We start from the raw sequence: 27,780 nt of genomic DNA, 5'->3' as shown, positions 1-27,780 counted from the left end.
GGGGGCTCGGGGCCGAGGCGGGTTCGGTCGCGCGGAGCAAGGGTGGGGGCGGCGCGTGGGCGCGCACGCGCCCGAGCGCGCGCCCGGAGGGGCGGGCAGGGATTCGGCTCGCACGCCCTTGGGCCGCCCGGGCGCCCGAACTCCCTTCCGCTTCCGACGCGCTGTCCGCCAGCCGGTGGATGTGCGGTAACAACATGTCGGCCCCGCTGCCCGTCGTCGTGCCCGCTGCCCGGAAGGCCACCGCCGCGGTGAGTGGCGGGGGCTGGGGGCCCAGGGGCGCCGCGGGGAGCCAGGCCGCCGCGCGTGGGTGCGCCCGCGCAGCCCCGCGGGCTCTCCCGGATCGGGGCTGGGAACCCCAGCCTGCCTGCCTGCCGCTCACTCCTCACCCCAGAAGCAGTGCCGAGGGCTGGTGCTGAAACAGCCGCCCGGCGTGTGTGTCTCTGCCGCTGGAGCTCAGATTAACTTTTGCTCCCGGAAACTTTCGTGATGGAAGAATTCGGCTGTGTGTGTCAGGCTTTCGTGACTTGACTTTAGGGAGACGACTATCTTGATCAGACTGTGATTTGCCTCTCAGCGCTAAAATGCCACATTATTTTAGGAATGAAAAGGAAGGCGTATAGAAATTAATTAGCTCGCGGAACAGTGTTCCGTTGTTAAGTTTTTAGGCCCTTCATTCGCTTTTGTAACTAAGCCAAAGCTACAGTGTGTTAACAGTTCAGTGTGGGCTTATTTTGTCTTTTTCTCTTTTAGGTTATTTTCCTGCACGGATTGGGAGATACTGGGTAGGTACCGTTATTAGTAACAAGAATGAGATGGGGTCATGCAGCTGTTTACAGGTCAAAGGTTGCATGCTGACTAAGACTGAAAATTGCCAGTCGCATTTCCCATAGCCCGGCGAGGAGACCCCCCAGACTCCCTCCCTCGAGTCTTTGAGCTTGTCTCTGGAACATGTTAAAATGAACTGCTCTTTGGATGGGTATTGGATGGCAGAGAGGACTGGAGTGTGCAGAGAGGCAGAGTGCAATCGAGAGCTTTCCAGGGGAATTAAAGTTTCAAAGCAGGTTGAGGAGGACTAATTGAGTCTGTTAAGAGAAGTAACAGTCACACGAAGCATATGGAGGCCCAGATCAGAGAGTGGATGATCCCTTAAAAAAGAAAATCAAAAAAGAAAAGGCAGAAGCAGCAATTCCAAAATTAATTTGGAGGCTTATCAAACAGATTTTGCTTTGTTCTTGTGGTTCTGGAGACCACACCCAGGGCGTTGTATGTGCCGCACAGAAGCTTTACCTCGGTCACTTATCATCGGTCCATGCTGCAGTAACTTTAGGTTATGATTTTCTGTTGGTCATTCTTTTTTTCTGCTGAGAGGTTTTCTCGTGTTTAATTCAGCGATGATTTGACTGGAACTTGGGTTACATGGGACTGTTGTCAAAAATTAAAGTTGAAACTAGGGAGGTGTCTAAGAGCTCAGGTTGCTCTTCCAAAGGAACTGGGTTTAATTTGAACACCCACATGGTGGCTTACAACCATTTGTAACTCCAGTTCCAAGAGAGCTGATTGCTCTTCTGGCCTCCACAGAGGCTGCACACATGTGGCGCACAGACATGCAGGCAAAACACCTGTGTGCATAAAAAAAAAAGATTAATTTTTTTTTAACTGGTTAAAAATAGCTCCAAAGATAAAATATTAATTCCAGCACTCGGGAGGCAGAGGCAGGCGGATCTCTGTGAGTTCGAGACCAGCCTGGTCTACAGAGCTAGTTCCAGGACAGGCTCCAAAGCCTGCCTCGAAAAAAAAAAAAAAAGATAAAATATTATTAAATGTTTTTTGCGAGGATTTATTAGGCCCATTGTTCCAAATACTCAGGAGGTTGAGATAGGCAGTTTGCTTGAACCCTGGAGTTTGAGATCAACCTGGGCAACATAGTGAGACCTTGTCTCTGAATGAATGAATGAATGAATGAATGAATGAGGGAGGCATTGAGCTAGACTAGTTGTCCCTTTAAGGTACTAATTGTGTCTCACCCTCATAACTTTAGAGATTAGATGTATTAGCTAGATTTTTATTTTGTTTTTTGAGACTGGATTTTTCTGTGTAACCCTGGCTATTCTGGAATTCACTCTATAGACCAGGCTGACCTCAAACTCAGAGATCCACCTGCCCCTGCCTCCTGACTGCTGGGATTAAAGGTGTGCTAACACCTCCCAGCAAGGGTTAGATTTTTAAAATTTTTAAATTACAGTGTGTGTGTGTGTGTGTGTGAACATGTATGTGGAGGCTGGACAGCACAGCCTTGAATGTTTTAAGTACGTAGGTGCACTGTGTGTGTGTGTGTGTGTGTTTCTGGTGTTCTCAGATGGCCTGTAACTGGAATTGTGGATGTGGTCAGCCTTGGTGTGGGTGCTGAAAACCTACCCCAGGTCCTCTGCAGGAACAAGAGCAGCAAGTGCTCTTAACCACTCAACTATCACTCTCACCCCTGCGTTTTCTTTTTTCTTTTTCTTTTCTTTTAAATATTTTTCTTTTTTGCATAGTTTTTTGGGTTGAACTAACGTCCTCATGCTTACAAGGAAGACAAACATTTTACTATCTCTCCAGTCCCATTCCTAGTTCTTAAAAGTGATTTATTTTTCATGTTCTGCTATTTGTACTAGTCTAATATGAGGTTACTGAAAATGTTATATGACTCTGATAAAAATGACAAACTTGTGGACCAGGCCTCTAACTCCAGCATTTGGGAAGCAAAGGCAGGGGCAGCTCTGTAAGCTTGAGGACAGTCCTGGTTTATATAGTGAGCTCAAGGCCAACCAAGACTATGTAGTGAGACTGCTTTAAACACATACGTGCACACACACACACAGACACACACACACCTACCCACCACTCTTGCTTTACTAAATAGATTTTTAGGGTTTTTTTTGTTTTGTTTGTGTTTTTGTTTTGTTTTGCTTTTGGAGACAGGGTTTCTCTATGTGGCTCTTGCTGTCCTGGAACTCCCTGTGTAGACCAGGTGGGCCTGGCTTCAGTCTCAAAAGATTTGCCTCATGGAGTGCTAGGATTAGAGGTTTGTTCCGCCATGCCTCTCAACTAAAAGGATTTTAAATGGCCAAACTTCTGCAGTGGTGTTTTTGTTTTGTTTTGTCTTGTTCTTTTATTTTGTTCACAGTTTGGTCTTGGGGACCAAGTGTGACAAAACAAGAACAAAACTTTAGTGTAAGCAGGTGCTCAGCAGATCCAGTGTGGCCAGATCCCTCGAGCTGAGGAGTGGAAGTGTGAAGGAACAAAATCAGGTTAGAAGTACCAGAAGCCAGCCAGTCGGTGGTGGCGCATGCCTTTGATCCCAGCACTTGGGAGGCAGAGGCAGGCAGATCTTTGAGGCCGAGGCTAGCCTAGTCTACAAGAGCTAGCTCCAGGACAGTCTCCAAAGCTACAGAGAAACCCTGTCTCTCAGAAACCAAAAAAACAAAAAAGAAATACCAGAAGCTTCTGTGGCAGGGAGTGAGTAGTTTCTTCTTACAGTTTCTTATATAAAAGTAAAAAACATCGAACTATGGAAATACCTTATGAACTATCACTAAGGAACTGTTAACTGAATTAATTCCGTGAATATATGGTGAAACTCAGAACCAGCCAGTCTAGAAGCAGCAATTGGTGTTGAGACCTGTAACAGAAGTCATTTGATATGCTTACATGTATAAAGTGTAATAACTTAAAATGAATGTTGAGGGAATCCTGTTCTGTATTGCATGCAATCAGTTTTCTATAAAAATAAAAATAGCTTTTGTAATTTGAAAGTGCTACAATTGTATGGCAAAAGAATCAGAACATTAATATGTTTAAGGAGGGAATGGAATGCATTGAAATTCTACAGCCCAGATAGTCTTTTTATTTTCATAGCCTTTAAAAACTTTAGTTTTGAAATATTTCCAATCTTACAGAAGTTTCAAGAATAACATAGATCTGTTATCCGCTTTATCTAGGTTTACTAATCTCTTCCTTACTGACATACATATGCTTGCTATACTGGTGTGCGGGTAAATCGCAGATGCGATTGTTGTGTGCCCTATATGCCACGTAACTCTTAAAAGCTATATATAAACTGAATGCTTTCTTTATATAAGGACAATATCTTATATAACCACAGAACAGTTATCAAATTCAGGGCATTTAACATCATCTAATGCAGCATATGTGGAGTCATTGCTGCTCTTACACAATAGGGAACATAATGGACAAGGTGCTTTACTTTGCAGTCTCTTCTCAAAGATAAGCAGATTGGAGTGGATGTATAGGATTTATTCAGTCCCCTGGACTCTTGAGTGTTAGCTGGTTGTGATGTACACGATAGGGCCTCTAGTACGTGCAGGCTGGAGCAAGAGGTTTGGAAGCTCCACACCAGCCTGGACTACATAGCAAGACTCTCTCTATATTTTTTTTTTAATTTTTAGGTTAATTTTTATTTTGTGTGTATGAGTGTTTTGCCTGCATATATGTGTGTGTACCTTGTGTGTGTCTATTGGATTTCTTGGAACTGGGATTACAGGTGGCTCTCAGCCACCATATTGGTGCTGAGCATCTAGCGCTGGTCCTCTGCAAGAGCACAAGAGAGTTTAACCACTGTGCCATCTCTCAAGCCCAGCAAGACCATTTCAAACAAACAAACAAAAATTCTAAACCAGACAAACTGCCACACACTTGGATTATACACATTTATTATTAGGTTTTGTGCTCTGTCTCTCTCAGACACACACACATACATTTATTCATGTGTGCACGTGTGCATGGAGGTTGTAGAACAGCTCTGATTAGGTTTTGAATATTGGTTAAATTCTTGTATCCATAAAAAAATCAGAAAGGACTGAATACAGATTGACCAAGACAAAGCTGACATTGAAACTCACAGATATACCCCTGCCCCAGCCTCTGAAGCGCTGTATTTAAAGGCATGGCCACTATACCCACTTCTTTTGTTTTTCTTATGTAAGAATTTTTATCATTTTGTGTCTGGGACACAGTTGTTATTGTTTATTGAGATGTAATTTACATACCATAAAATTCACACCTTCCTCACTGCCTTAACTGCTGAATATTTCCAATGTCCCACAAAAGACAGTTTACTCTTCTCTCAGGCATGACTCAGTTGTTTATTTTTCCATAGTGTTGATTATTCTGGATATTTCGTATACAAGGAACTCAGACTCCTTGGGCTTCTTTGGACTTTATTCACATGGCATAATGCTTTTCAGGGTTGAAGCACGGTCCTAATTAGTCTTAATAATAAAACCCAGAGTGAGAGATAGGTGTAAAAGCTGAAAAATCAAGCCGGGCGATGGTGGCGCACGCCTTTAATCCCAGCACTCAGGAGGCAGAGGCAGGTGGATCTCTGTGAGTTCGAGACCAGCCTGGTCTACAGAGCTAGTTCCAGGACAGGCCCCAAAGCCACAGAGAAACCCTGTCTCGAAGAACAAACAAACAAACATAAAAAAAAAAAGCTGAAAAATCAGAGAAGTAAAGGACCAGCCATGGTCACCTCTTGCCTCACTGCTTAGACCAAAAAGGGCAGAGCTCTTGTCTACACCCCACTTTATCACTTCCTCTCTCCACCCAAGGGTATCACTTCCTCTCCCTTGTCTTACAGACCTCCAGACCTCTATAATTAGCCAGTGGCTAGCTCCACCCTCTGACCTTCAGGCAAGCTTTATTTGTCAGAACACAAGCAAACTGTCACAGCATTTCCCCTTTTTGTCTAAAATAAAAAGAGGCGGTTATAGCTAACATAGAAAAACTATGTACAATAAATACAATAACTATATACAATAGTTACAGTCAAGAATTACATTAACAATGTTCAGTCCATTAGCATTTGATAAATTCAGAGAAAATACTCCTTTATCCTATCCTGGTGAGTTCAAAGTGTTCCTAATTCACTTTCTATCCTGACTTGTATCACCAACTCAAACCTATCTTTTGATGTCTCTCAACCTTATACACTTTACATTTCTTTTGTGAGATCCTATTACACAGTTGTGACTTAGAAAATCCTACATTTTCCATTGGGTGGTGGTGGTAAGTGCATGTGAATATTCAGATACTCTTGCCCATGTGCACACATGTAGGGGCCTCTTTGGCACTCTGCCTTACTGACTTCAAAAAGGTTCTCTCACTGTATTAGAAAGGCATTGTTTGGATTAGGCTGGCTGGCAAGCTCTTGGATACCGACTCCGTCTGCCAGGGTTGGGACTCTAGATATGAGCAGCCGTGCAAGGCTTCTTCATGGGTGCTTTCGTACTTGCAGAACAAGTGTGTTACCTCCTGAGCTGTCTCTGCTGCCATGAATATTGCACTTTTTTATTACCAAATAATCCATTGCATGACTATACAGTTCTAGAATTAATGAAAATTTGGGTCATTTCCACCTTTGGTCCACTAAGAATGATGCAACTCCGAACACTCATATACAATTAGTTGCACGTCCTTTGGTATTTAGTTCTCTGTGCCAGAGGAGAAATGGTGGGTCAGCATTCCACCCGAGGTATTTTCATGGTGGTGGTGCCACTTTACATTTCTTTTGTGCAGGCAGGGAAGTGCACGTGTGAGCACAGAGACCAGAGGACAGCCGTGTGTCATTCTTAGAAGCCGTCAGACTTTATTATTTCTTACTGGCCCAGTACTTACCCAGTAGGTTAGATTAGCTAGTCAGTGAGTCCCAGGACCCTGCCTTTCTCTACTCCCTCCCTGTTGTTTTTGTTTAAATGTGTATTTGGGGGTTTGGCTCAGCATGCTTGGAAGGCAGGCACTTTACTGCCACAACTGCCTCCCCAGACCCAGATTTACGTTCAGCCATCAGTGTTGGGTCTGGTTTCTCTTCATTCTCAGCCGTACTTGTTCTCCCCTACTCTTCCCTCTCCATCCTTCTCCTTCTTTCTGAGACAGGTCTTGTGTAGCCCAGGCTGGCCTAGCTTGCTGTGCAGAGGGTGACCTTGAAAGTTTGATCTTCCTGAGGGTGTGCGGGATTGAACTTACTCCACATCCAAGTTTAATGTTCTGGGCTCAAACAAATGCTGTGCAAGCGTTCTTAACAACTGGGCTTCTGTTTTTATTCTAGCCATTCAGTGGTTTCTAATTGTGGGTTTTAATTTGCATTTCTTAATGGCTGATGGTGTGCAGGACTTCGTGTGGCTTGTTGCCATCTGCATTTTCTCTGGAGAAATACTATTCAAATTGTTGGCCTATTTCTTAAAGTTTTTTGTTTGTAGTAGATTTTAAAATAGTCCTTTCTATATTTTGGACACTGGACTCTTGTTAGATAATGTGATTTATAAACTTTGTTTCCCATTCTGATGATTGTCTTTTTGTTTAACTTAAAGCATACTGACTGTTTAATCCTGGTGAATTCTAGAATGCATATTTTTATTTATTCGGTTGCTTGTGCTTTTGATGTTCTATCTAGAAATCATCCCCTAATCCAAAGTCGTAGAATTTTACTCCCTCTTTTTTTTCTTCCTTACAAATTTACTTCTTAGAGTTAGGTTTCAGGTTCATTTTTAATTAAATTTGTATGTATTGTATCAAGTGAGATACTGCTCTGCATTGTCTTGTGTGTGAACATGCAGTTATCTGAGCTGATTCCTCCAGTGCTGGGCTTCAGTTCAGGCCGTCATGAATGCTAGATAACCTCTTTTCCACTTGTCTGAGGACATTTGTCAAAAATCATTTGATCATAAGTGCTGTAAACCCCACTACTGTGTATGAGTGAGCAAGCATATTTCATGGGGAGGACGTGATTCTTTGTATTTCTTTTGTGTGTGGGTGATTATACGTCTTAGAGCTTGAACCATGCATGCCAAGAAGGTGTTCTGTTACTGATCTTTAGACTGTGTTGTCTTCTTTTTTTCAGGTTTATTTATTTTTATGTGTGCTGGTGTTTTGCTTGCATGCCTGTGTAAGGGTGTACATTCTCTGGAACTGGCGTTGCAGGAATGAGCTGCCATGTGGGTGCTGGGAATTCTAGGTCCTCTGGAAAAACAGACAGTATTCTTAACTGCTGAGCCATCTCTTCAGCTCCTTGACATTCTTTATAGCTTCTTTCTAGTACTTACATTTGGATTTTTGTGGTGGTATATTTATATCTGTTTTCTTAAACTACATTGTAGATCTGGAAACACTGTCTAAATTCTAATCCTTTCATTATATACAGAGTTTTTGAAATTCTGTCCTAGATATTTTTTAAACATTTATTATAAAAATTATTTTTAGGGGTTGTTCTATTGGGCTAGAGATGTTGGGAAACACAGTGGCTAAAACACCAATTAATAATAGTAACATATCTTAGAAGAAAAAAGCCTGAAATAGCAATTAGTAAGTAGCATTAAAATTGTTGGATTATAATTTGGATAATAGAGGTAAAATCTTTAATAGTTAAGATTTTCATGAATTAATTTTTTTTTTTTTTTTTTGGTTTTTCAAGACAGGGTTTCTCTGTGGTTTTGGAGCCTGTCCTGGAACTAGCTCTTGTAGACCAGCTGGTCTCAAACTCACAGAGATCTGCCTGCCTCTGCCTCCCGAGTGCTGGGATTAAAGGCGTGCGCCACCACCGCCCGGCCATTCATGAATTAATATTGCAATTAATTATTGTCATTGATTAATTGAAAGATAACTCTTCAACAGGCTCTTTTACCCCAGACTTGAGAGTTAGAGAGAAAATCAAAAGGTCTTTGAAGTGCAGTTTCTTTATTCTCTGGCTCTAGTGCTTTGCTTTTCTAAATACAATTGACCCCAGCTTTTCCAGAATATTTACTAATTCATTAAGAATCTGATACCATGTATTTTTATCATATTTATCCCCCTCCCCCAGTTACTCCTAGGTATGGGTTTCATCTTGTGCCTTTTATCTGATTGTCTTAAATACAATCAGAAAGTGGCTGGTTACTCCCATAACTCATGCCACTATTGTGCCAGTGGACATATCTTGCCAAGCAGGTCATTATTGCAGCTTGCAGTGTTCACGGCTGGGTGAGATTGAATACACAGTACCTTCTAACACTGAAATCTAACCAGAGAGGTAAAGCTTCCAAGTTTGTGACTCAAGTGTGTGATGTCTTCAGCATTAGGTTCTTCCTGTCAGGCTCTGCTCACCAAGAACAGTGGTAATAGCCAGTAATGTTTGAGGGGCTATGAGACCCCACTGGCTAGCAACTCAAAAAGAGGTACATTCTAGTGCTGGGTTCTTTGTTTTGTTTTATTTTGGTTTTTTGAGATAGGGTTTCAGTGTAGTCCAGGCTGCCTTTTTTTCTTTATAATTTTTTTATTGATATTTATTGAGCTCTACATTTTTCTCTGCTCCCCTCCCTGTCTCTTCCCTCCCCCTTCAGTCCTACCCCAAGGTCCCCATGCTCTCAATTTACTCAGGAGATCTTGTCTTTTTATACTTTCTACTTCCCATGTAGATTAGATCTATGTAAGTCTCTCTTAGTGTCCTCATTATTGTCTAAATTCTCTGAGATTGTGGTTTGTAGGCTGGTTTTCTTTGTTTTATGTTTAAAAACCACCTATGAGTGAGTACATGTGATAATTGTCTTTCTGTGTCTGGGTTACCTCACTCAAAATAATGTTTTCTAGCTCCATCCATTTTCCTGCAAAATTCAATCTGTCATTTTTTTCTGCTGTGTAGTACTCCATTGTGTAAATGTACCACATTTTTCTTATCCATTCTTGGATCGAGGGGCATTTAGGTTGTTTCCAGGTTCTGGCTATGACAAACAATGCTGCTATGAACATAGTTGAGCACATGTCCTTGTGGCACGATTGAGCATCCTTTGGATATATACCCAACAGTGGTATTACTGGGTCTTGAAGAAGGTTGTTTCCTAATTTTCTGAGAAATCGCCACACTGACATACAAAGGGGTTGTACCTGCTTGCATTCCTACCAGCAATGCAGAAGTGTTCCCTTTTCCCCACAACCTCTCCAGCATAAGTTGTCATCAGTGTTTTTGATCTTGGCCATTCTTACAGGTGTAAGATGGAATCTCAGGGTTGTTTTGATTTGCATTTTTCTGATGACTAAGGATGTTAAACATTTCCTTAAATGTCTTTCAGCCATTTTAGATTCCTCTGTTGAGAGTTCTCTGTTTAGGTCTGTACTCCATTTTTTATTGGATTATGTGATCGTTTGGTGTCTAATTTCTTGAGTTCTTTGTATATTTTGGAGATCAGACCTCTGTCTGATGTGGTAAGGTTAGTGAAGATCTTTTCCCATTCTGTAGGCTGTCGTTTTGTCTTGTTGACCATGTCCTTTGCTTTACAGAAGCTTTTCAGTTTCAGGAGGTCCCATTTATTAATTGCTTCTCTTAGTGTCTGTGCTACTGGGGTTATATTTAGGAAGTAGTCTCCTGTGCCAATGCGTTCAAGTGTACTTCCCACTTTCTCTTCTATAAGGTTCAGTGTGGCTGGCTTTATGTTGAGGTCTTTGATCCATTTTTTTGGGGGGGGCGGGGTTTCGAGACAGGGTTTCTCTGTGGTTTTGGAGCCTGTCCTGGAACTAGCTCTTGTAGACCAGCTGGTCTCGAACTCACAGAGATCCGCCTGCCCCTGCCTCCCAAGTGCTGGGATTAAAGGTGTGTGCCACCACCGCCCGGCTCTTTGATCCATTTGGACTTGAGTTTTGTACATGGTGATAGATAGGGATCTATTTTCATTTTTCTATATGTTCATATCCAGTTATCAGGCTGCCTTTTTATAGCCCAGGAATGACCTTGAACCAACCCTCTCCCTCTAGTCTCCACCTCTCCAGTGCCGGGATTACAAGTACACACGGTCCTGCCTGGTCTGTGTAGTGCTTGCAATTGAACATAGGCGTGTTCTCTAAAGTAGGTGAGCACTCTGCTAACTGTGCTGTATTCCCAGCCCCATGATTCCAGCTTGTTTATTCCTCATCATTGAATTTGAATAAATATACAAGCCACAAAAAGTCAAAAGGTTAAAGCCTGCAGTGTAGACCATGGGAAAAATAGCCAAGATATTATATATTAAAAAGCATTGTGAAATTAAAGTTAATTTTTTGTCTGAATGCTGTTTTCCTAGTTGCCATACATTTAAGTCACTACTTCTAAATGAAACGATTACAGGGAGCTGAGCCTGTCAAGCGTTCTAGATAGTCATATTAAATTAAGCTTTGCTATATGTGGTGATTTTTCCCCTTAAGAGACTGTCTTACTATCTATTCTGGGGTGGACTTCATTCCCTGTGTAGTTCTGTTGGCGTCAAGCTTCTTAGCCATTCAATAATCATTACCTGTGGATGCTCCCCAGGTAAGCTTGCAGGAATACTCTGAGGAAGATAACTGAACCTGTGTTCCATTTGGACTCTTAATAATTAGTGGACAATTGTTTTATAAACATGGCTTTTGGTGACTGTCCATTCCCAGAACACTGATTAACTGAAATCATATCATGGTATTTATGGCAAATAGTTATCCCTGGGGTCATTAGAACAAATCCCCAAATAATACACTAATGATATGCTTAGAAATTGAAAATGAAACTGAAGCAGAGTTGGCAGTGAGCTGGACTGTTACCTTTTACAGGGGTAACAGAGTTTGTGTGTAATTTAGGTTTTATGTACTTAACTCCAATAATTTCTTTTTTTTTTGAAACAAGGTAACCCAGGTTGGCTATAAAGTCATAGTCTCTCTTGACTTAGTTGAGTGCTGAGGTGACTCAGAAGGTTTTGTATTTTATTTTGTTTCAGATTTATTTTATGTATATGAGAGTTTTATCAGTTTACATGTGCATGTCTGGTACCTGTGGAGGTCAGAAGAGGGTGATCCATTCCCCTGGAAGTAGAGTTAAGAACTGTTTTGAGCCATCATGTGGGTTCTGGGAACCAAACCCAGTCCCCTGGAGAAGCAGATTAGTGCCATCTCTCTAGTTCTACATGATGTGTTTTTATGTGCAAGTTTTAGTTTATTGTTTTCATAGAGCTATATATTTTTCTCTACTTATCTCCCTTTTCTTTCCCTCCCCTTCTACTCTCTCCTGTGACCTCCATGCTCCCTTTCAATTTACTCAGGAGATCTTGTCTTTTTCTCCTTCCTATGTAGATCCATGTATGTCTCTCTTAGCATCCTCTTTGTTGTCTAGGCTGTCTGGGGTTATGGACTGTAGGTTGGTTTTTCTTTGCTTTATGTTTAGAAACCACTTATGAGTGAATACATATTATATTTGTCTTTCTGCGTCTGGGATACCTCACTCAAACATAGAAGAATATACCTTCTTCGCAGCACCCCATGGAACCTTCTCAAAAATTGACCACATACTTGGTAACAAAGCAAACCTCAACAGATACAAAAGAATTGGAATAACTCATGTATCTTATCAGATCACCATGGCTTAAAATTGGAATTCAACGCCAACACTAATTTCAGAAAGCACACAAACACATGGAAGTTGAACAGTGCTTACTTGAACTACCATTGGGTCAAGTAAGAAATAAAGAAATTAAAGTCTTTTCATTTTCATTTTCAATGAAAATGACCGCACAACATACCCAAACTTATGGGACACAATGAAAGCAATGTTAAGAGGAAAGTTCATAGCAATAAATGCCTACATAAAGAAGCTGGGAAAATCTACATTATGTATTTTAAATATTTGGTCAGATGGCTTGAAAGACCTCCTCTTTGGGGCTGGAGAGATGGCTCCGTGCCTGTTCTTCCAAAGGTTCTGAGTTCAATTACCAGCAACCACATGGTGGCTCACAACCATCTGTAATGAGATCTGGTGCCCTCTTCTGGCCTGAAGGAAGAATACTGAGAATACTGTATACATAATAAATCTTAAAAAATTTTTTTTTTTTTTTTTTTTTAAAAAGAAGAAAGACCTCCGCTTAACGCTTAGAGGCAAGGATTGACTTGATTACTAGATAATGTCTGCTTGGTCAGGTAATCTGGAAGTGCAGGTACATATCAACATTGCAGAAAGGTTCCTACTGTGTACTTGTTTCACATGCCCCTGTAAACCCAGTACTCAGAGACTGAGGCAGGAAGATGGCCATGAGTCTGAGGACAGCTTGGGCTACTTAATGAATACCAAACCATCCAGTTACAGAGTGTGACACTGTCTCAACAAATAGCACCCCCGGGTTTATAGCCATCTTAGTGGGATGAATCTCACTGAGTGCTTGCTGCATATGTGTGGGTTTCATGACAGGATCTAACTGCAGCACAGGCTACCTTTGAACTCCCATGTTCTTCCTGCCTCAGCCTCCTGGGATGACAGGCCTGTGTACTCTGTCAGGCCTGAGTGTGGTTTTGACTTGTATTTCTTTCCTTAATGACTAATGACGGCGAGTGTGTGTCCTTGTATTTATTGACTATTTTAATACTTACTTTGCAGAATGTCCTTTGCCCATTTGTAAATTGAGTGGTCACTTGGCTATAACTGTTCTCTATATATTGTGGATGGGTATTATTAGACAATGTGCACATAATTTTTAGTTCTGTAGATTGTCTTTACTTTCTTGAAGCACAATAGCCATCTTTATTCAGAGCATCAGACAATTTATACTGAGGGTTAAGAAGAGCCATGTGACTAGAGTATTCAGTCACAAGGACAAGCCACACGTGGCAGGTAAGCCACATGTAGCAAAATCCCGTCCTGCCATAGAGGCTTATTAACAAATGACAAAATCCCGTCCTGCCATAGAGGCTTATTAACAAATGACAAAATCCCGTCCTGCCTTAGAGGCTTATTAACAAATGACAAAATCCCGTCCTGCCTTAGAGGCTTATTAACAAATGACAAAATCCCGTCCTGCCTTAGAGAGGCTTATTAACAAATGACAAAATCCCGTCCTGCCTTAGAGGCTTATTAACAAATGACAAAATCCCGTCCTGCCTTAGAGGCTTATTAACAAATGACAACAGTGATGAGTGACCTGAAGTAAACGCTCTCCTGTCCTCACCTGGGGGCAGGAGAACACTGAAGAAACTCTTGTTTACTTGGAGTTTTCTCACGGTCACCACTATTGACATCAGTCAGTGCGGATGAAGCTTCCATGTTGTAGAATACAATATTTAGTTATGTAAAGATGTGTTGTATTTGTTTGTATTGCAGAATAATTGTTTCCCTCTGTAAAGATGTGTTGCTTTTGTTTTTGTGGCATTTGTTTAAATAGGTAAAGATGTATTTTACCTTGCCTGCCTTAGCCACCTGATTGCTCTTATAAAAAGCTGAATGGCTAATAAGTAGGCAGAGGAGGGATAGGTGGGTTAAGGGGAGCCAGCCAGCTGGGGACCAGCCATGGAGGAAGCAGGAAAGCAGGATGGACAGTATGCAGATGAGGTAGCACATAGAACAGAAATGGAGTAATAAGTCTCTATCTCATTATTTGGGGACTGGCGGTCCAAGAAAGTTGGCTACACTTTCAGTTGGGCACCTGCTTGATTTCTCCACGTTTAGTGAATTATACAATAAGGTCTTACCATCAAGTTGTAGAGGAAATCCAGTAGCATTGGCAAGAGGGCAGTCTCTAGGACCCTTTTGGCCAACAATTCAAAAAGATGTAACCATTCATGTTGTTGGAGGTTTTATTTGGTAGCATATTGTGACTAGTTGGGGTATTGTCCCCCCCCCATTATAATGCACATCAATTTAAATTCCTTTTCTATATGTACATGTTTTAGGAAGGACTCCATATGGGTTTTCAGAGCTGTACCCTCACCATATTCCCTCTACCCTGCATTGCCATCCCACACCTCACTTGAGCCTCCTGCTCTAATTTCCCCTTCATAACTCAATATTCTATTTTCCTTTCCTTGGAAGAACCCTCCCCCCCCCAATTCCCTAACTTCTGGGTATTCTAAACGGTGTGTGTGTGTGTGTGTGTGTGTGTGTGTGTGTGTGTGTGTTGGGATTTTGATGGGAATTGCATTTAATTTGTAGATTGCTTTTGATAGGATGACCATTTCACAGTGTTACTTCTACAAACTTATGGGTATGGGAGGTTATTCCATCTTCTGGTGTCTTCTTTAGTTTCCTTCTTTGGCGTCTTAAAATTGTTATTATACAGGTTGGTCTTTCATTTCTTTCGGTTTTAAAACATATGTCGATATATTAAAATAACTATTTTGAATATTTAGAATATATATAATTTGAGGCAGTTGTGAAAGGTACTGTTTTTCTGGTTTCTTTCTGAGTATGTTAATCATTTGTACATAGGAAGGCTATGAATTTTAGTGTTAATTTTGTATAAAGCTACTTTCCTGGAGTTTTTAAAAGTTTTTTTATGTATCAAATTGTATAATCTAACAGCAACATCTGTTGATAGTCAGAACTCACGAGAGCATCTTTCTCGGTGTAAGCAAACGGGATGGCCATTGTTCCCAGGTCAGCAGTGATGCTAAATAGCACAATCCCCTCACTCTTACAATACTTTAAGAAGCTAACCTTTGACCTGTTTTTAAGTACTGTTCTGTATTAGTTTACTAGAATTTAAAACAGTTATTAATAGGATGATTTTAATAATTTTCTACCAGGCACGGATGGGCAGAAGCCTTTGCAGGTATCAGAAGTTCCCACATCAAATACATCTGTCCACATGCGTGAGTATTTCTAATATTTAGGGTTTCTTTTTTCTTCACAAATTGGAACAAATTGTAATAGCTTTGCTTTTCCAGAAAAAAATATTCGAATATAATTGTTTCTTTCTTAGGTAAAAAGGACAAGTAACACTCCTTAAAACTAGAATATTCTCTTGGTTAAGTTGAAATAAAAATCCTTTTTTTGAAATTTGAGATAATTCTTCTAGAGGTCAGATGAACTTAAAGCCACAAAATTCTTTTAGATATGTAAGTACCTGCAGAGTTCCAAAGGGACCATATATCATCTATAAACAGGTTATCTGCTATATTTGTGAGAAATTTTCATTCAATTGAAAACACTCAGATTTTATTAATCAGAGGCAATGTGATAGACTGTCATGGACAAGGTCTCTATCTGCTCTGAAAGTGTTTCCTGCTGTTAGAGACCTAGCAAATTTTGAACAAACTCAGAAAATCAATAAGCTTGGCTAATTTGAGGTAAAAGGTTACTAAGAACAGCGGGGGGGGGGGGGGGCTAAAAGCGTTGGGCCATGCCAGTAGGTTAGTGCTTACTCCTCAGAAATGACAACTGAGATGACCATGGAAAGGAGAGTACGGTCTGAGAGTTCCTTGTCTGGCAGCAGAGTCTGAATGCTTGGGCTAGTGTGGCCGGCTCAAGCAAGGGACAGAATTTTGATTATTTGCATTTCCAATATATTTGTCCCTAACTTGAATTGCTCTAAGGCTGTATACTAATCTTGGGAAGTTTATATTTTCCTAAAATGTTGGTTTGATTTATGAATCAGGAGGAGGTTGGCATTGGTAATTAAGAGTATATTCATGTTTCTTTCCTCTAGTACCAGATTTTTTTGACTGCTCATTCCAGATTTGAGTTGGACATTATGAACACTAGGGTAGAACTTACATTTATTTATAAGTCTCTTAATCAAGCAAGCATGTAACTAATAAGCAAAATGTAATCTGGGTATATGGAGAGTAAGTAGCTAGCAATAAGTTGCTCTTTCAAGAGTCTCATGTATATATTTCCCATTGTTTCATTTTCTAGAAGTTACAGTTATTAAGTAAGACCATTGAGACAAAAAGTACTTGTTTAGTCCTGAACCAAGTTAGTCCTCTGCAACAGCTGCTCTGTCTTCAGAGAGCGGCTGTGGGACAAAGGGAACAGAGCTGTGTGGGTGGAAATGCAAGACACACTGCATGTTAAAGCCATGTGTGCCCCTTGAATCTGGTATCCTGAATGTGCTGTGTTTCTTTCCCACACAGACCCATCATGCCTGTTACATTAAATATGAATATGGCAATGCCTTCCTGGTAAGTAAGAGTTTCCTTACTCATAAGAACCTGTTAGTCACCAGGCAGTGCTGGGGCATCCCTTCAGTCCTAGCACTTAAGAGGCAGAGGCAGGCAAATCTCTATGAGTTAGAAGCCAGTCTGGTCTACAGAGTGAGTTCCAGTACAGCCAGGGCTACATGGGGAAACCCTATCTCAACAAACAAACAAACAAACAAACTTTTACTCTTTTCAGAAGAGCATTGCAAGAGAACATCTAAGCTTAACTTTTATTCCAGTATCAATACTTTTACTTTTTAACTTAAGAAGCTATAAAAAAGGTAGAAAAACGAGAGTGAATAATAAAGAGAAATCTGTCCTGCTGCGTGGTGTTTGTTGGGTACATTAATCATACATTTCAATCATGAGACATGCACATTGATTACACCACAGCGTCTTAGTTCTGCCCACTCCTTGCCTTCCTGACTGGCAGGTTGGATGCCATTTCCCTTGCAGCCCTCTCAAGATGCCTGCCATACCCTTCCCAACCAGAAAGAAGAGTTAGTGAGGCCCATTTCTCCACAGACTAACTTGAAGTTAATGTATCTGCCAGCTATGGGCATTTAGAATTTAATAGTTCTTTTCTTTTGGCCTTATTTTGTAGGTTTGATATTATTGGACTTTCACCAGATTCTCAGGAGGATGAATCTGGAATTAAACAGGCAGCAGAAAATGGTGAGTACCAAATGTGTTTATAAAGGCAAACACATTCATGAGTGTTTTTAGTAGATTTAGTAGTTGAAGTTTGATGAAATGTTGTTTTTAGTAGATTCAGTACTTAAATTTTGACTCAATGTAACGTAATTATGTGTTTTCAGGAACTAATCTCTTTGTCCCTTTTCCTTGCTTCCCACCTTCCTCTTCCTCTCCCTTCTTCCCTTTGCCATGCTAGGGACTAGCGTAGGGCCTCACAAATACTAGACAACATACTGTCTAGTATCATACATTCTGATAACTCTTCTTTGCCACCACACCTTCATATGCTCTCTTATCTGTAGTCAGTGGCAGCCATGCAAATGGAAAGGAGCAGCATTTGTTTGAAAGGTTGTTTTGATTGGCATGAGCAAAACTGAGCACTGTGGTGCCCATCTATAATCCCAGCTTTGGAAGGCTGAGGTAAGAGGATTTCTGTGAGAAACAGCCCGCCTGGATTGCACAGCAAACCCTGTCACAAAACAAATATACTTAGGCAATGCAGAAAATAGTACTTTAATAGCTGTATATAGTTATTAAAGAGACTTGAAGTAAGGATAATGACATAAAGATACCTAACAGTAAAAGTGATAGGAGTGGTTAATATTAGTGAAATATTGATAGAGACCACTGATTTATCACTTAGCTTCTTACCAGCTGGTCATTTTTTTTTTTTTTTTTTTTTTTTTTTTGGTTTTTTCGAGACAGGGTTTTTCTGTATCTTTGGTGCCTGTCCCAGAACTAGTTCTTGTAGACCAGGCTGGCCTCGAACTCCCAGAGATCCGCCTGCCTCTGCTTCCCGAGTGCTGGGATTAAAGGCGTGCGCCACCACTGCCCGGCCAGCTGGTCATTTCTTATAGGCTGGCTCACTTAACAAATGGTTCTGTGAAGTTAGTATTCCATTCTCCTTTATAAGCACTGTTTTGTGAGTGAAAGCAGATTAACTTACTGAGAGATGTAGTTTTTAAGAAACCTTTCTTTTATGTGCATGTTGGAGTTAGAGTATCTTTGGTTTTCATGTAATGCAGTGACTGACTGACAATGACTTTAGACTAGTCAGTGTGGTGACTTCTGTTTGTAGGCTACATGAGAAGGAACCAGCCCAGCTGAGAATTGGTGATTGCAGTCTTGGAGCAGTATATATGGGCTGCTCTTTCTATCTGTATATTTGAAGTTTTCCAAAATATTAAAAAAAAAACCCAAAAACCCAGAGAAATATTTTTATTCTTTATAAAAATAACTTGAAATCTTTGAGATAAAATATATCTGAAACACAGTAACTATCGGGAGATGAAATCCTGACCAGTGACTTTTTAGATTATCAGAATGTATTAATGCCAGAATCCTAGAGCTAAGGTTTTATCTCAAGATTAAATGAGAAAAATATTTATTTGGGTATAAGTGTGTTATTTGGGTAAGTGTCCTGGTTACCCTGCCCCTGAGTAAAAGATTCTCTTTTAACAATAGAGATGGCTATTTCTTTCCCCCCAAATGAATGCTAAATGGAATGAAGGTGAGAGCTGGCTAGGAAGACAAGAGTTGAGAAAACAGACAGGCTGCTGATACCATCAGATTGCCTTTTGGGAGGGCATCTTGCTCTTAGGTAGAATGTGAGTGAGTTTGAAACCCACTGCCCTAAAAGTGGCTGTTTTCCCTGTGGTTTGTTAAAACATTTTTGTTTTATTATATCATGTGGATTATATTTCAGTTGGTGAAATCCAGAAATTAAAGCTAAATAATCTCAGGGTCCTGGTCTGGATGAAGTTAAAATTCCCACAGCTGCCACCTCCTTGCTGACAGCGGACTGTCTCTGTCCCCCAATCATTTGTCTCTATAATAGTTTTTCACTTCGTGGTGTAAAACCCGCTGTCTTATACTGTTCACACTGGTTGGACTGCCTTTTCTTTTTTACCAGATACACACAGGTACACACAGAATGTCAAATGACTCCTCCATCGTTTACTGTTTCTATGTAAATAGAATTGTAGTCATTTGAATTACAGGAAAAAGTAATACAGCCCTTTTTAAAACCATGACTAATGGTGTTAGACACTGTAAACTACAAATTACATAATCTTTAAATGTATTCTGTTTCAAAATGACAAGTTGTACCTCATTTCCGTTTAGTTTGTTGGACAAAAATATAAAATGTACACTAGAAGTAACCATACACAAAAGGACATAGAGCTCTCTGTATGGAGAAAGTCTGTAACAGGAGTCACAGAAATGTTGAGCTCTGCAGCTCCAGAGAGCCTAAGGAGTCAGTCAGGCTTGAAACAACGCCACTGTGTAAAAAAGGATGCTTCAAGGTTTCATTCCTTTCTGTCTTTAATACACACTGCGTCTGCTATTTTTCTTGGATCTTTAGTTACCTCAGTAGACTGAGGTGTATATATATATATATATATATTGTTGATGATATTTTTCTTGTTTTTAGTAAAAGCTTTGATAGAGCAAGAGGTGAAGAATGGCATTCCCTCTAACAGAATTATTTTGGGAGGATTTTCTCAGGTAAGTGTGGGCGCGTCCATACTATCAGCATATTGATCTACAAGTCCACCTTCAGCTGTGTTTCTTTGGAAGAGCCCCTTGTTTAGAGCTGTTAAGGGAATCTTAGGTGATACAGTGCTGAGTAACAGTTGGATTGGACTGGACAGAACTTCTGCCTCGCGCACTTTTCATTTATTTGTTTATTTTCTAGCTTCTTATCACAGTCATGTTTCTTTTGTTTTGTTTTGTTTTGTTTTGTTTTTACATTGCCTTTGAACAGCCTGCTGTGGTGCCTGCCTTTAATCCCAGCACTCAAGGACATAGAGGCAGGTGGATCTCTCTAAATTCTAGGCCAGCCTTGTTTACAGAGCAAGTTCCAGGACAGGATTCAAAGATTCAAAGCTACAGAGAAACCCTGTCGTGGCGAGGGTTGGAACCTAGAATGTACTATTATTATTATTTGTTTTGTGTTTTTTAGACAGGATTTCTCTGTGTAGCCCTGGCTGTCCTAGAACTTACTCTGTAGATCAGGCTAGCCTCAAACTCAGAGATTTGCCTGCATCTGCTGGACAGCCATCCGCTGGGATCAAAGGTGTACATCATCACTGCCCAGCTAGAATATATTTTCTTTTTTTTTTTTTTTTTTTTTTTTGGTTTTTCGAGACAGGGTTTCTCTGTGGCTTTGGAGCCTGTCCTGGAACTAGCTCTCTAGACCAGGCTGGTCTCGAACTCACAGAGATCCGCCCACCTCTGCCTCCCGAGTGCTGGGATTAAAGGCGTGCGCCACCATCGCCCGGCTAGAATATATTTTCTTAAAGTAAACACATATACTAATTAGGCTTCTTTTAGTGAAACAGGACTGTAAGGGAACAGGGTAAGTGCCTAGGTTTCTCAGATATGAGTATGGTATTACTTGGGGTTTGTTCTTCAGCCTGATATTTTCTCCATGCCCAGCTTCTTTATGTTGACCTTACATCCATCTGGGTTTGTTTCGTGGTACTAGTGATTGCCCTAGGTCCTAGCACAAGCTGAATAAGCTCTTTATCACTGAGCTACATCCCCACCTTGAACTTAGGTTTCTACCTAACCAGCTTCCAAGTAACCTGTTCCCAGAATGCTCTAGCTTCTAGTTTCCTCACTCAGTAACTGTGAGTATTGTCAGAATTCTGGAATCAGTTGAGACAATAAAACTCAATCGAATGTACTATATATGGCAATGTGGTTAATGTAGTACATGAAAGGGTGTTATTGATGGGAGCTGAAGAGTTGGCACAGCAGTTAAGAGCACATGCTCTTCTAGAGGACTCAGCACCCATATGGCAGTTCACAACTGCCTGCAGTTCTACCTCCAGGAATCTGACACCTTCACACAGACATACATGCAGACAAAACAGCAATGCATGCCTTTAATCTCAGCACTTGGAAGGCAGAGGCAGCTGATCTCTGAGTTCTCTAGTCTACAGAGCAAGTTCCAGCATGGCCAGAGGTACACAGACAAACTATTTTAAAAACCAAAACAAAAAACGTTTAAAAAGGATTATTGATATGTGGTCTTTGTTTAGATAATACAAAACACACATACACAAGCATAAGGCCAACAATTAATGCTTAATTAAAGTATAATGTGCACATAGTTGTTATGTGATACTGATTACAGCCTGTAGAAATGCATTCCTAGGGCTGGGGAGATGGCTCAGGTAGTGTAGTACCTGTCACACAGACATGAGGTGCCAAGTTTGGATCCCCAGACCCTGTGTGAAAAGCTGAGTGTGATGATCGGGACTTTCTCTCCATCCTCATTTCTTTCTCTCACCTTTCCACCATTAGCCATGTTAACTTTACAGCTCTGGGGTTTACATGTTGCATTTCTGACCATATGGAGATCGCCTGAAAGTAACTTAATTTCAGTCCCACGGTCCTGAGAGAACATCTCTACCTGGGACTAGAAAGTCTTTCATGTCCCCATGTGGTACAGGCCTGAGCAGGGTGGTGGCATTTAGATGGATGACAGAATTATTGTTCCTAGCACATGGCATGTTCTGCGTTAGGTGGGCAAATCTCTAAAGATATCTGGTATTCTATCTGTATTATCTTAATTTCCTGTTTTGGAAAAATAGTTTAAATCTCACTTGGAGTTTATATCTAACACTATTCAGAGAGGAAAATGAGAACATTAAATTCAGACTGTTCTTCAGCCATGCTACAAGTGGAGATCTTGCATTAGTGGGTTTTCTTGGAGGTAGAGATTCATCCATTATGAGTATATAGCATGGATTCCAGTTGGTATTAATAATAAAAAGAGTCAGATATAGGAGTTAATGCTGAAGATCCGAGAAGCAAAGTGGCCAGCCACTAGAGCATTCTTTTACTTCTGCCAATGCTCAGACCAAAGAAGCAATTCTGTTCTCAGATTGTCTTCTCAGACTGCACCTGAGTAGCCATATCACTCCTGTCTCCACCTCCTTACTACTGGGATTAAAGTGTGTAATCCCAAATGCTGGGATTAAAAGCATGTGATCCCAAGTGCTGGGATCACCATTGTGTGAGTGGTTTCTTTTAGACAGATTCAATCTTATGTAGCCCAGGGAGGCCTTGAACTAACAGATATCCTCCTCTGCCTGTTTCCCAAGACCTGGGATTAAAGGTGTGTGCCACCACTCCCTGACCTCTAGTGGATTGAAGGTGTGTGCCACCACTCCCTGACCTCTAGTGGATTGAAGGTGTGTGCCACCACTCCCTGACCTTTAGTGGATTAAAGGTGTGTGCCACCACTCCCTGACCTCTAGTGGATTGAAGGTGTGTGCCACCACTCCCTGACCTCTAGTGGATTGAAGGTGTGTGCCTCCACTCCCTGACCTCTAGTGGATTGAAGGTGTGTGCCTCCACTCCCTGACCTCTAGTGGATTGAAGGTGTGTGCCTCCACTCCCTGACCTCTAGTGGATTAAAAGTTTGTGCCACCACTCCCTGACCTCTAGTGGATTAAAGGCCTGTGCCACCACTCCCTGACCTCTAGTGGATTAAAGATGTGTGCCACCACTCCCTGGCCTGAGTTTTATTACTCAGCTCTGCACTCTGATCTTCAGGCAAGCTTTATTTGTTAAAATATCACTACATGATTTTATATTTTCATTCTTTACTTGATTTGATTTTCTTTTCCCCTTAGGTTTTTCAAGACAAGGTTTCTCTGTGTAGCCCTGACTGTCCTGGAACTCTCTCTATATAAACCAGGATGGCCTCAAACTTAGAGATCCACCTGCCTCTGCCTCCCAAGTGTGCCACCATGCCCATCTTAACCTGGTTTGATTTCACACAGTATATATTCTTATAAACATTAGTTTAATTCATATGCTCCATTTAACTCCCTGCTTCTGTTCCAGGGAGGCGCATTATCTTTGTACACTGCTCTTACTACACAGCAGAAACTGGCCGGCGTCACTGCGCTCAGTTGCTGGCTTCCACTTCGGGCTTCATTTCCACAGGTAGCTTGTGTGGGGCGAATAAACGAGATTATAGATCTTAGGAGATAGCAGACAATGTTTAGGAGCAAGTCATCTTTTCTTTTAATTAATCAGCTTTTTATCTTTTTTAGAGTTTTAGGTTTATAGAAAATTGGGTGGGAAATGAGTTCTTTTATTCCTCCTTTCTGCTCTACACACAGCCTCCCCTACGGTAGACATCCCACACTATAGCGGTACCTTTGCTCCAGTTGGTGAGCCTACACTGAAACACATTACTACCCAAAGTTCACGGCTTACAACAGTAACTTATTTTTAAAGTATTTCTTTAGTCCTTTGTGGTGTAGTACTTCACTTGACCTGTATATCCTTCCTGTGGTTTACATACACAGACTAAGAAGCTTGTTGTCTGTCTTACATTTAGTTATTTGGTACATTTTAAGATACATATTCACATACACATTTTTAACTAAAATGTTTAGTATAGTCATTTGCAGAATTTTACTATAAAATTGTAAATTATTTTAACAGTGGCATAATATGTTATGTACTATCAGAGATGTGATTATTTTCAGATTCTTTATTTTACTTTACGTTTTGTTTTCGGTACTGGGAATTAATCACTGAGCCTTGAACATTTTCAAGTTCATTACTGCTGTGTTCAAGTAGCTCTTATGTTTTTTCTTGAGACGGTATATAGACCAGGCTGACCATAAATCTCTGATCCTCTTATCTCAGCCTCCCAAGTGCTGGGATTGCAGGTGTACTAATTTGCCAAACTCCTTTTCTATTCTAGAGTTCAGTCTTTTTGTGATGTAGTAACTTTTGAGTGTGCTATATATAATAGATTGCTAATTCTTAACTTAATTCAGTTAATAAAGTTGAGGAGAACATGACTTAACCTAATGTTATTGATTACCTCTCATGTAAACATACTGACAATAAAAGATGAATCAATATGTAATTGGCTTAAAGAAACTGATTCATTGGAAACGTGTATTACAATACATGACAAAATAATCATGTATCTCCTGAAAGCTTAAAGATGTTGGGAGAATATAAGGATAGAGGGTTTACTTGACTAAAATCCTTGACTGCCTTATGAGTAAATAGCATATGCATGTATATCTGTACTTTTTAGGAATCTGGGACAGTGCTTTATATATCTGATAAATAACATTCCTTTTATATTTGTTTTGCAGGGTCCTATCAATAGTGCTAATAGAGACATTTCTATTCTACAGTGCCATGGAGATTGTGACCCTTTAGTTCCCCTAATGTTTGGTTCTCTTACTGTTGAGAAACTAAAGGCATTGGTAAATCCATCCAATGTAACCTTCAAAATCTATGAAGGCATGATGCACAGCTCATGTCAGCAGGTAGGTGTCTGGAAGCAGTGACGATAGCCACTACTTCCATATCTTCCATGTTGTATTTTCAATACAAATAAATAACACTTGGATTTTGGTGATTTAAAATGGATTCATAATTGAATCAATTTAACACAATTTTCAATGATAGCTTATTCAACTGAATTTTAAAAACCTATTACCTTTTACAAATGAGCATTGTATATAATCCAAAGGCCAATTTATAAATATACCTTTTTATTTAGTAAAATTTAAGTTATAAAAAGTGAGAGCCTTCTTTAATGAAATGGGAAGAAAGACATCTATGAGTAGGTAAAGATATTTGATGAAGGGATAACAGATCATGTGATCATCTGGGGCCATAGTTGGATTGTGTTACCTTAACAGAGGAAACCATTTGAGTCAAGATGGAACAGGATTAGGTGAGTGTTAATAGGAGATGAGAGAGAGAGAGAGAGAGCAGGGCTCTTGGGAACTTAAATGCCCTTTGTCTTCTTGATGAAGTAGGAGATATAGTTACTTAGAGAAAGACCTGGATGGGTTTGGTGGTGCTTGTAATGGCCTAGAATAAAATTTGAATAGCCAATCGCTGGGGTAGTCCAAGCTAACACTGTTATATAACCATTGAGCACAGTTAAATATTATAGGAAATTATGAGGTAGGGGTTTAGAGTGCTCAAAATAGACCTCTCTCATGCCCTACCTCTCCTCAGTGATGCAAATACAAGGTTGGAAGTTCACTACATAGCTAAACTGGTTGACCAGTGAGGGCCAGGGACTTGAGAAAACAAAGAAAATGGGTTTAGACCTAGGTGGTTTCCATACATACATTCTTTCAAATGAGTAGCTGTATGTAATTCTTTATGAAAGGGACACACAAAAGAGTTATCTCTGTGTCATTTCATTCCAACAAGGAAACTCCCTGATGTTCCGCTGTTAGTAAGTAGACAGTACTAAACTTCTCTGTATAGGTATTGTCATTCTGAACTTCCTGACTCCCCAGTGTTTTATTTGCGTGTATAATAGTAATCCTAAGAAATATTCCCAGATTTCATTTGGAGCCTCATTTTTCTTACATGCCCTTTTACTGTAATACTAAAACATCCTCACCTACATGGGTTTTATTACTGGCATCTTGGAATTGTAATTTTGACTTATGTAGCTGTTTATTAAATCATTTTTTTCCAAATAGGAAATGATGGATGTCAAGCAGTTCATTGATAAACTCCTACCTCCAGTTGATTGACGTCACTAAGAGGCCTTGTGTAGACGCTCACCAGCAGCACCGTAGTAGAGTATGAACCCTTCCCTTGCCTGATCGTAAAGCTTCTAATGTTTGCAGTATTAAAATGTTTTTCAAATATATACCAATGATGCGGACTAAATGATGTCTCCCTCATGGGAAATGATCCTTTTCAGTTTCTATACATACATCTGTTTTATACAATCCAGAATATACTGGGAGTAAAGTAGATGAAGAGATACAGCTAGCTTCTTTTTCTCAAGTTAATTCAGCAAAATAAAATACCACAAACAGAGTTTTATTACGTCATTTGAAAGTGACTAGTGTGCTCCTGAGAATCTGTTGAGGTCTAACAAGCTGCTGAGATATCTGTGTGTGACTTGTTATGCTGTGAGTGAATACGGCTCCACTCCACACTGTTTAGTCACCGCGCAGGGTCTGTATTTTATAGGTGTATTCACGTATATGTGACTGTAACACACAAGAATTAGATTGTATTACATTCTCCCTGATACCAGGGACAATGCTAGCAAGTGTCAGAAAAGTAATACTGCTCTTCTCGATTAATGGCTTTTTTATTGGGGAACCAGGCTGTTCTTTTCCTTCTACTTAATTTTTCTCCTCTTAAGAAACAAAAAAGTTTTTGTTCCTTGATTTTTTTTTATAGAAGACCAATATTGCCTCTGCTATAAAAACCTGTCGATATATACTATAATTTGACACTCTGCATCACAGGCATACAGTATTTCAAATCTAAGTAATCTGGAAAAAAAAAATCAAACATTACTTAGACTTACATACTCAAATAACTGCACCTTAGTCCATCTTTAGACTGTAGAGTTGCCAGAATCTTCAGTCCTAATAATTTTGTGGTTTTATCTTTCTGTAAAAAACTTAAAGGGTAAATAATATCTTGGCATGTTCAGAAATAAATATTTAAGACCAATTTTGAAGTCTAATTTCTAAAACAGTTACGTGTTATAGCAAAGTTTAAAGTTTACATTTTCTGTACATATGTTATGCTTGAAACCAAATACTGTTCAAGATGAGCAATCAGAAACTTATTTTTATCCTGTAACAAACTAATTTGAATTTTCATCTTAGTTTTTGAGAGTTAGTCTCTTGTACAAACATTAAAATAGCAATCATTTGGTTTTAAATCATCAACATGTCCAGAATACTGGTGAAAATTAAATTAATTTATGGGTAATAAAGACATTAGAATCTATATATATCTATATAAACAGTTGAATATGTTGCAAAAATTATGGTCATTTCTGAACTGTTACTTTTCCTGCTGTTTCCAACTGCCCACGACCATGCTAAGAAGCATCATTATAAACAGGTGCTAACTACTATGGAGATCATTTGGTGTGGACTAGATAGGATGTTAATAATGAAGCCATACACTTATGTCTAGATTTAAAACAATTTCAATCATTTACTATTTTGCTTTAAGAACATAAACTTGCTTCAGCTGTACCATCAGTAAAATTTTATTTGTGGTAAGAAATATTTCATTGAATTCTTGTGCTGTAATGTGGGAAAATGTCATGTTTTTCATAGTTTCTATCAATGTGAAATAAAACTTAATTCTGGA

At 40.0% G+C, this 27,780-nt stretch overlaps 1 protein-coding gene across 2 annotated transcripts; it reads left to right on the top strand.

The window, feature by feature from the left end:
• The first annotated feature begins 29 nt into the window (after positions 1-29).
• LOC121451912 (acyl-protein thioesterase 1) lies at positions 30-27,780 on the top strand. 2 transcript variants are annotated; one of them, XM_041657722.1, is made up of 9 exons: positions 30-248; positions 751-782; positions 15,535-15,600; positions 16,864-16,911; positions 17,534-17,604; positions 20,060-20,133; positions 23,491-23,592; positions 24,813-24,947; positions 26,130-27,780. In XM_041657722.1, exons 1-9 carry the CDS (start codon positions 180-182, stop codon positions 26,181-26,183), a joined length of 651 nt encoding a protein of 216 aa, XP_041513656.1. In that variant the 5' UTR covers positions 30-179; the 3' UTR covers positions 26,184-27,780. The 2 variants fall into 2 exon arrangements, with proteins under 2 accessions (XP_041513656.1, XP_041513655.1); XM_041657721.1 differs by having other exon boundaries at positions 33-248; positions 24,771-24,947.

This window comes from Microtus oregoni, unplaced genomic scaffold (assembly GCF_018167655.1).
Source record: "Microtus oregoni isolate MIOR12 unplaced genomic scaffold, Mior012 000008F_ref0000371, whole genome shotgun sequence".
NCBI classification, from domain to species: Eukaryota; Metazoa; Chordata; class Mammalia; order Rodentia; family Cricetidae; genus Microtus; species Microtus oregoni.
Note: the sequence above shows the minus strand (reverse complement) of the source record. Positions and strands in the feature narration are given on the sequence as shown.

Excerpts from the sequence above, each read along its gene's own strand:
- LOC121451912 (XM_041657721.1), top strand. The coding sequence starts at position 180 with ATGTGCGGTAACAACATGTCGGCCCCGCTGCCCGTCGTCGTGCCCGCT. Across the intron at positions 783-15,534 it reads CACGGATTGGGAGATACTGG|GCACGGATGGGCAGAAGCCT; the intron begins GTAGGTACCGTT and ends ATTTTCTACCAG. Across the intron at positions 16,912-17,533 it reads AATATGGCAATGCCTTCCTG|GTTTGATATTATTGGACTTT; the intron begins GTAAGTAAGAGT and ends CTTATTTTGTAG.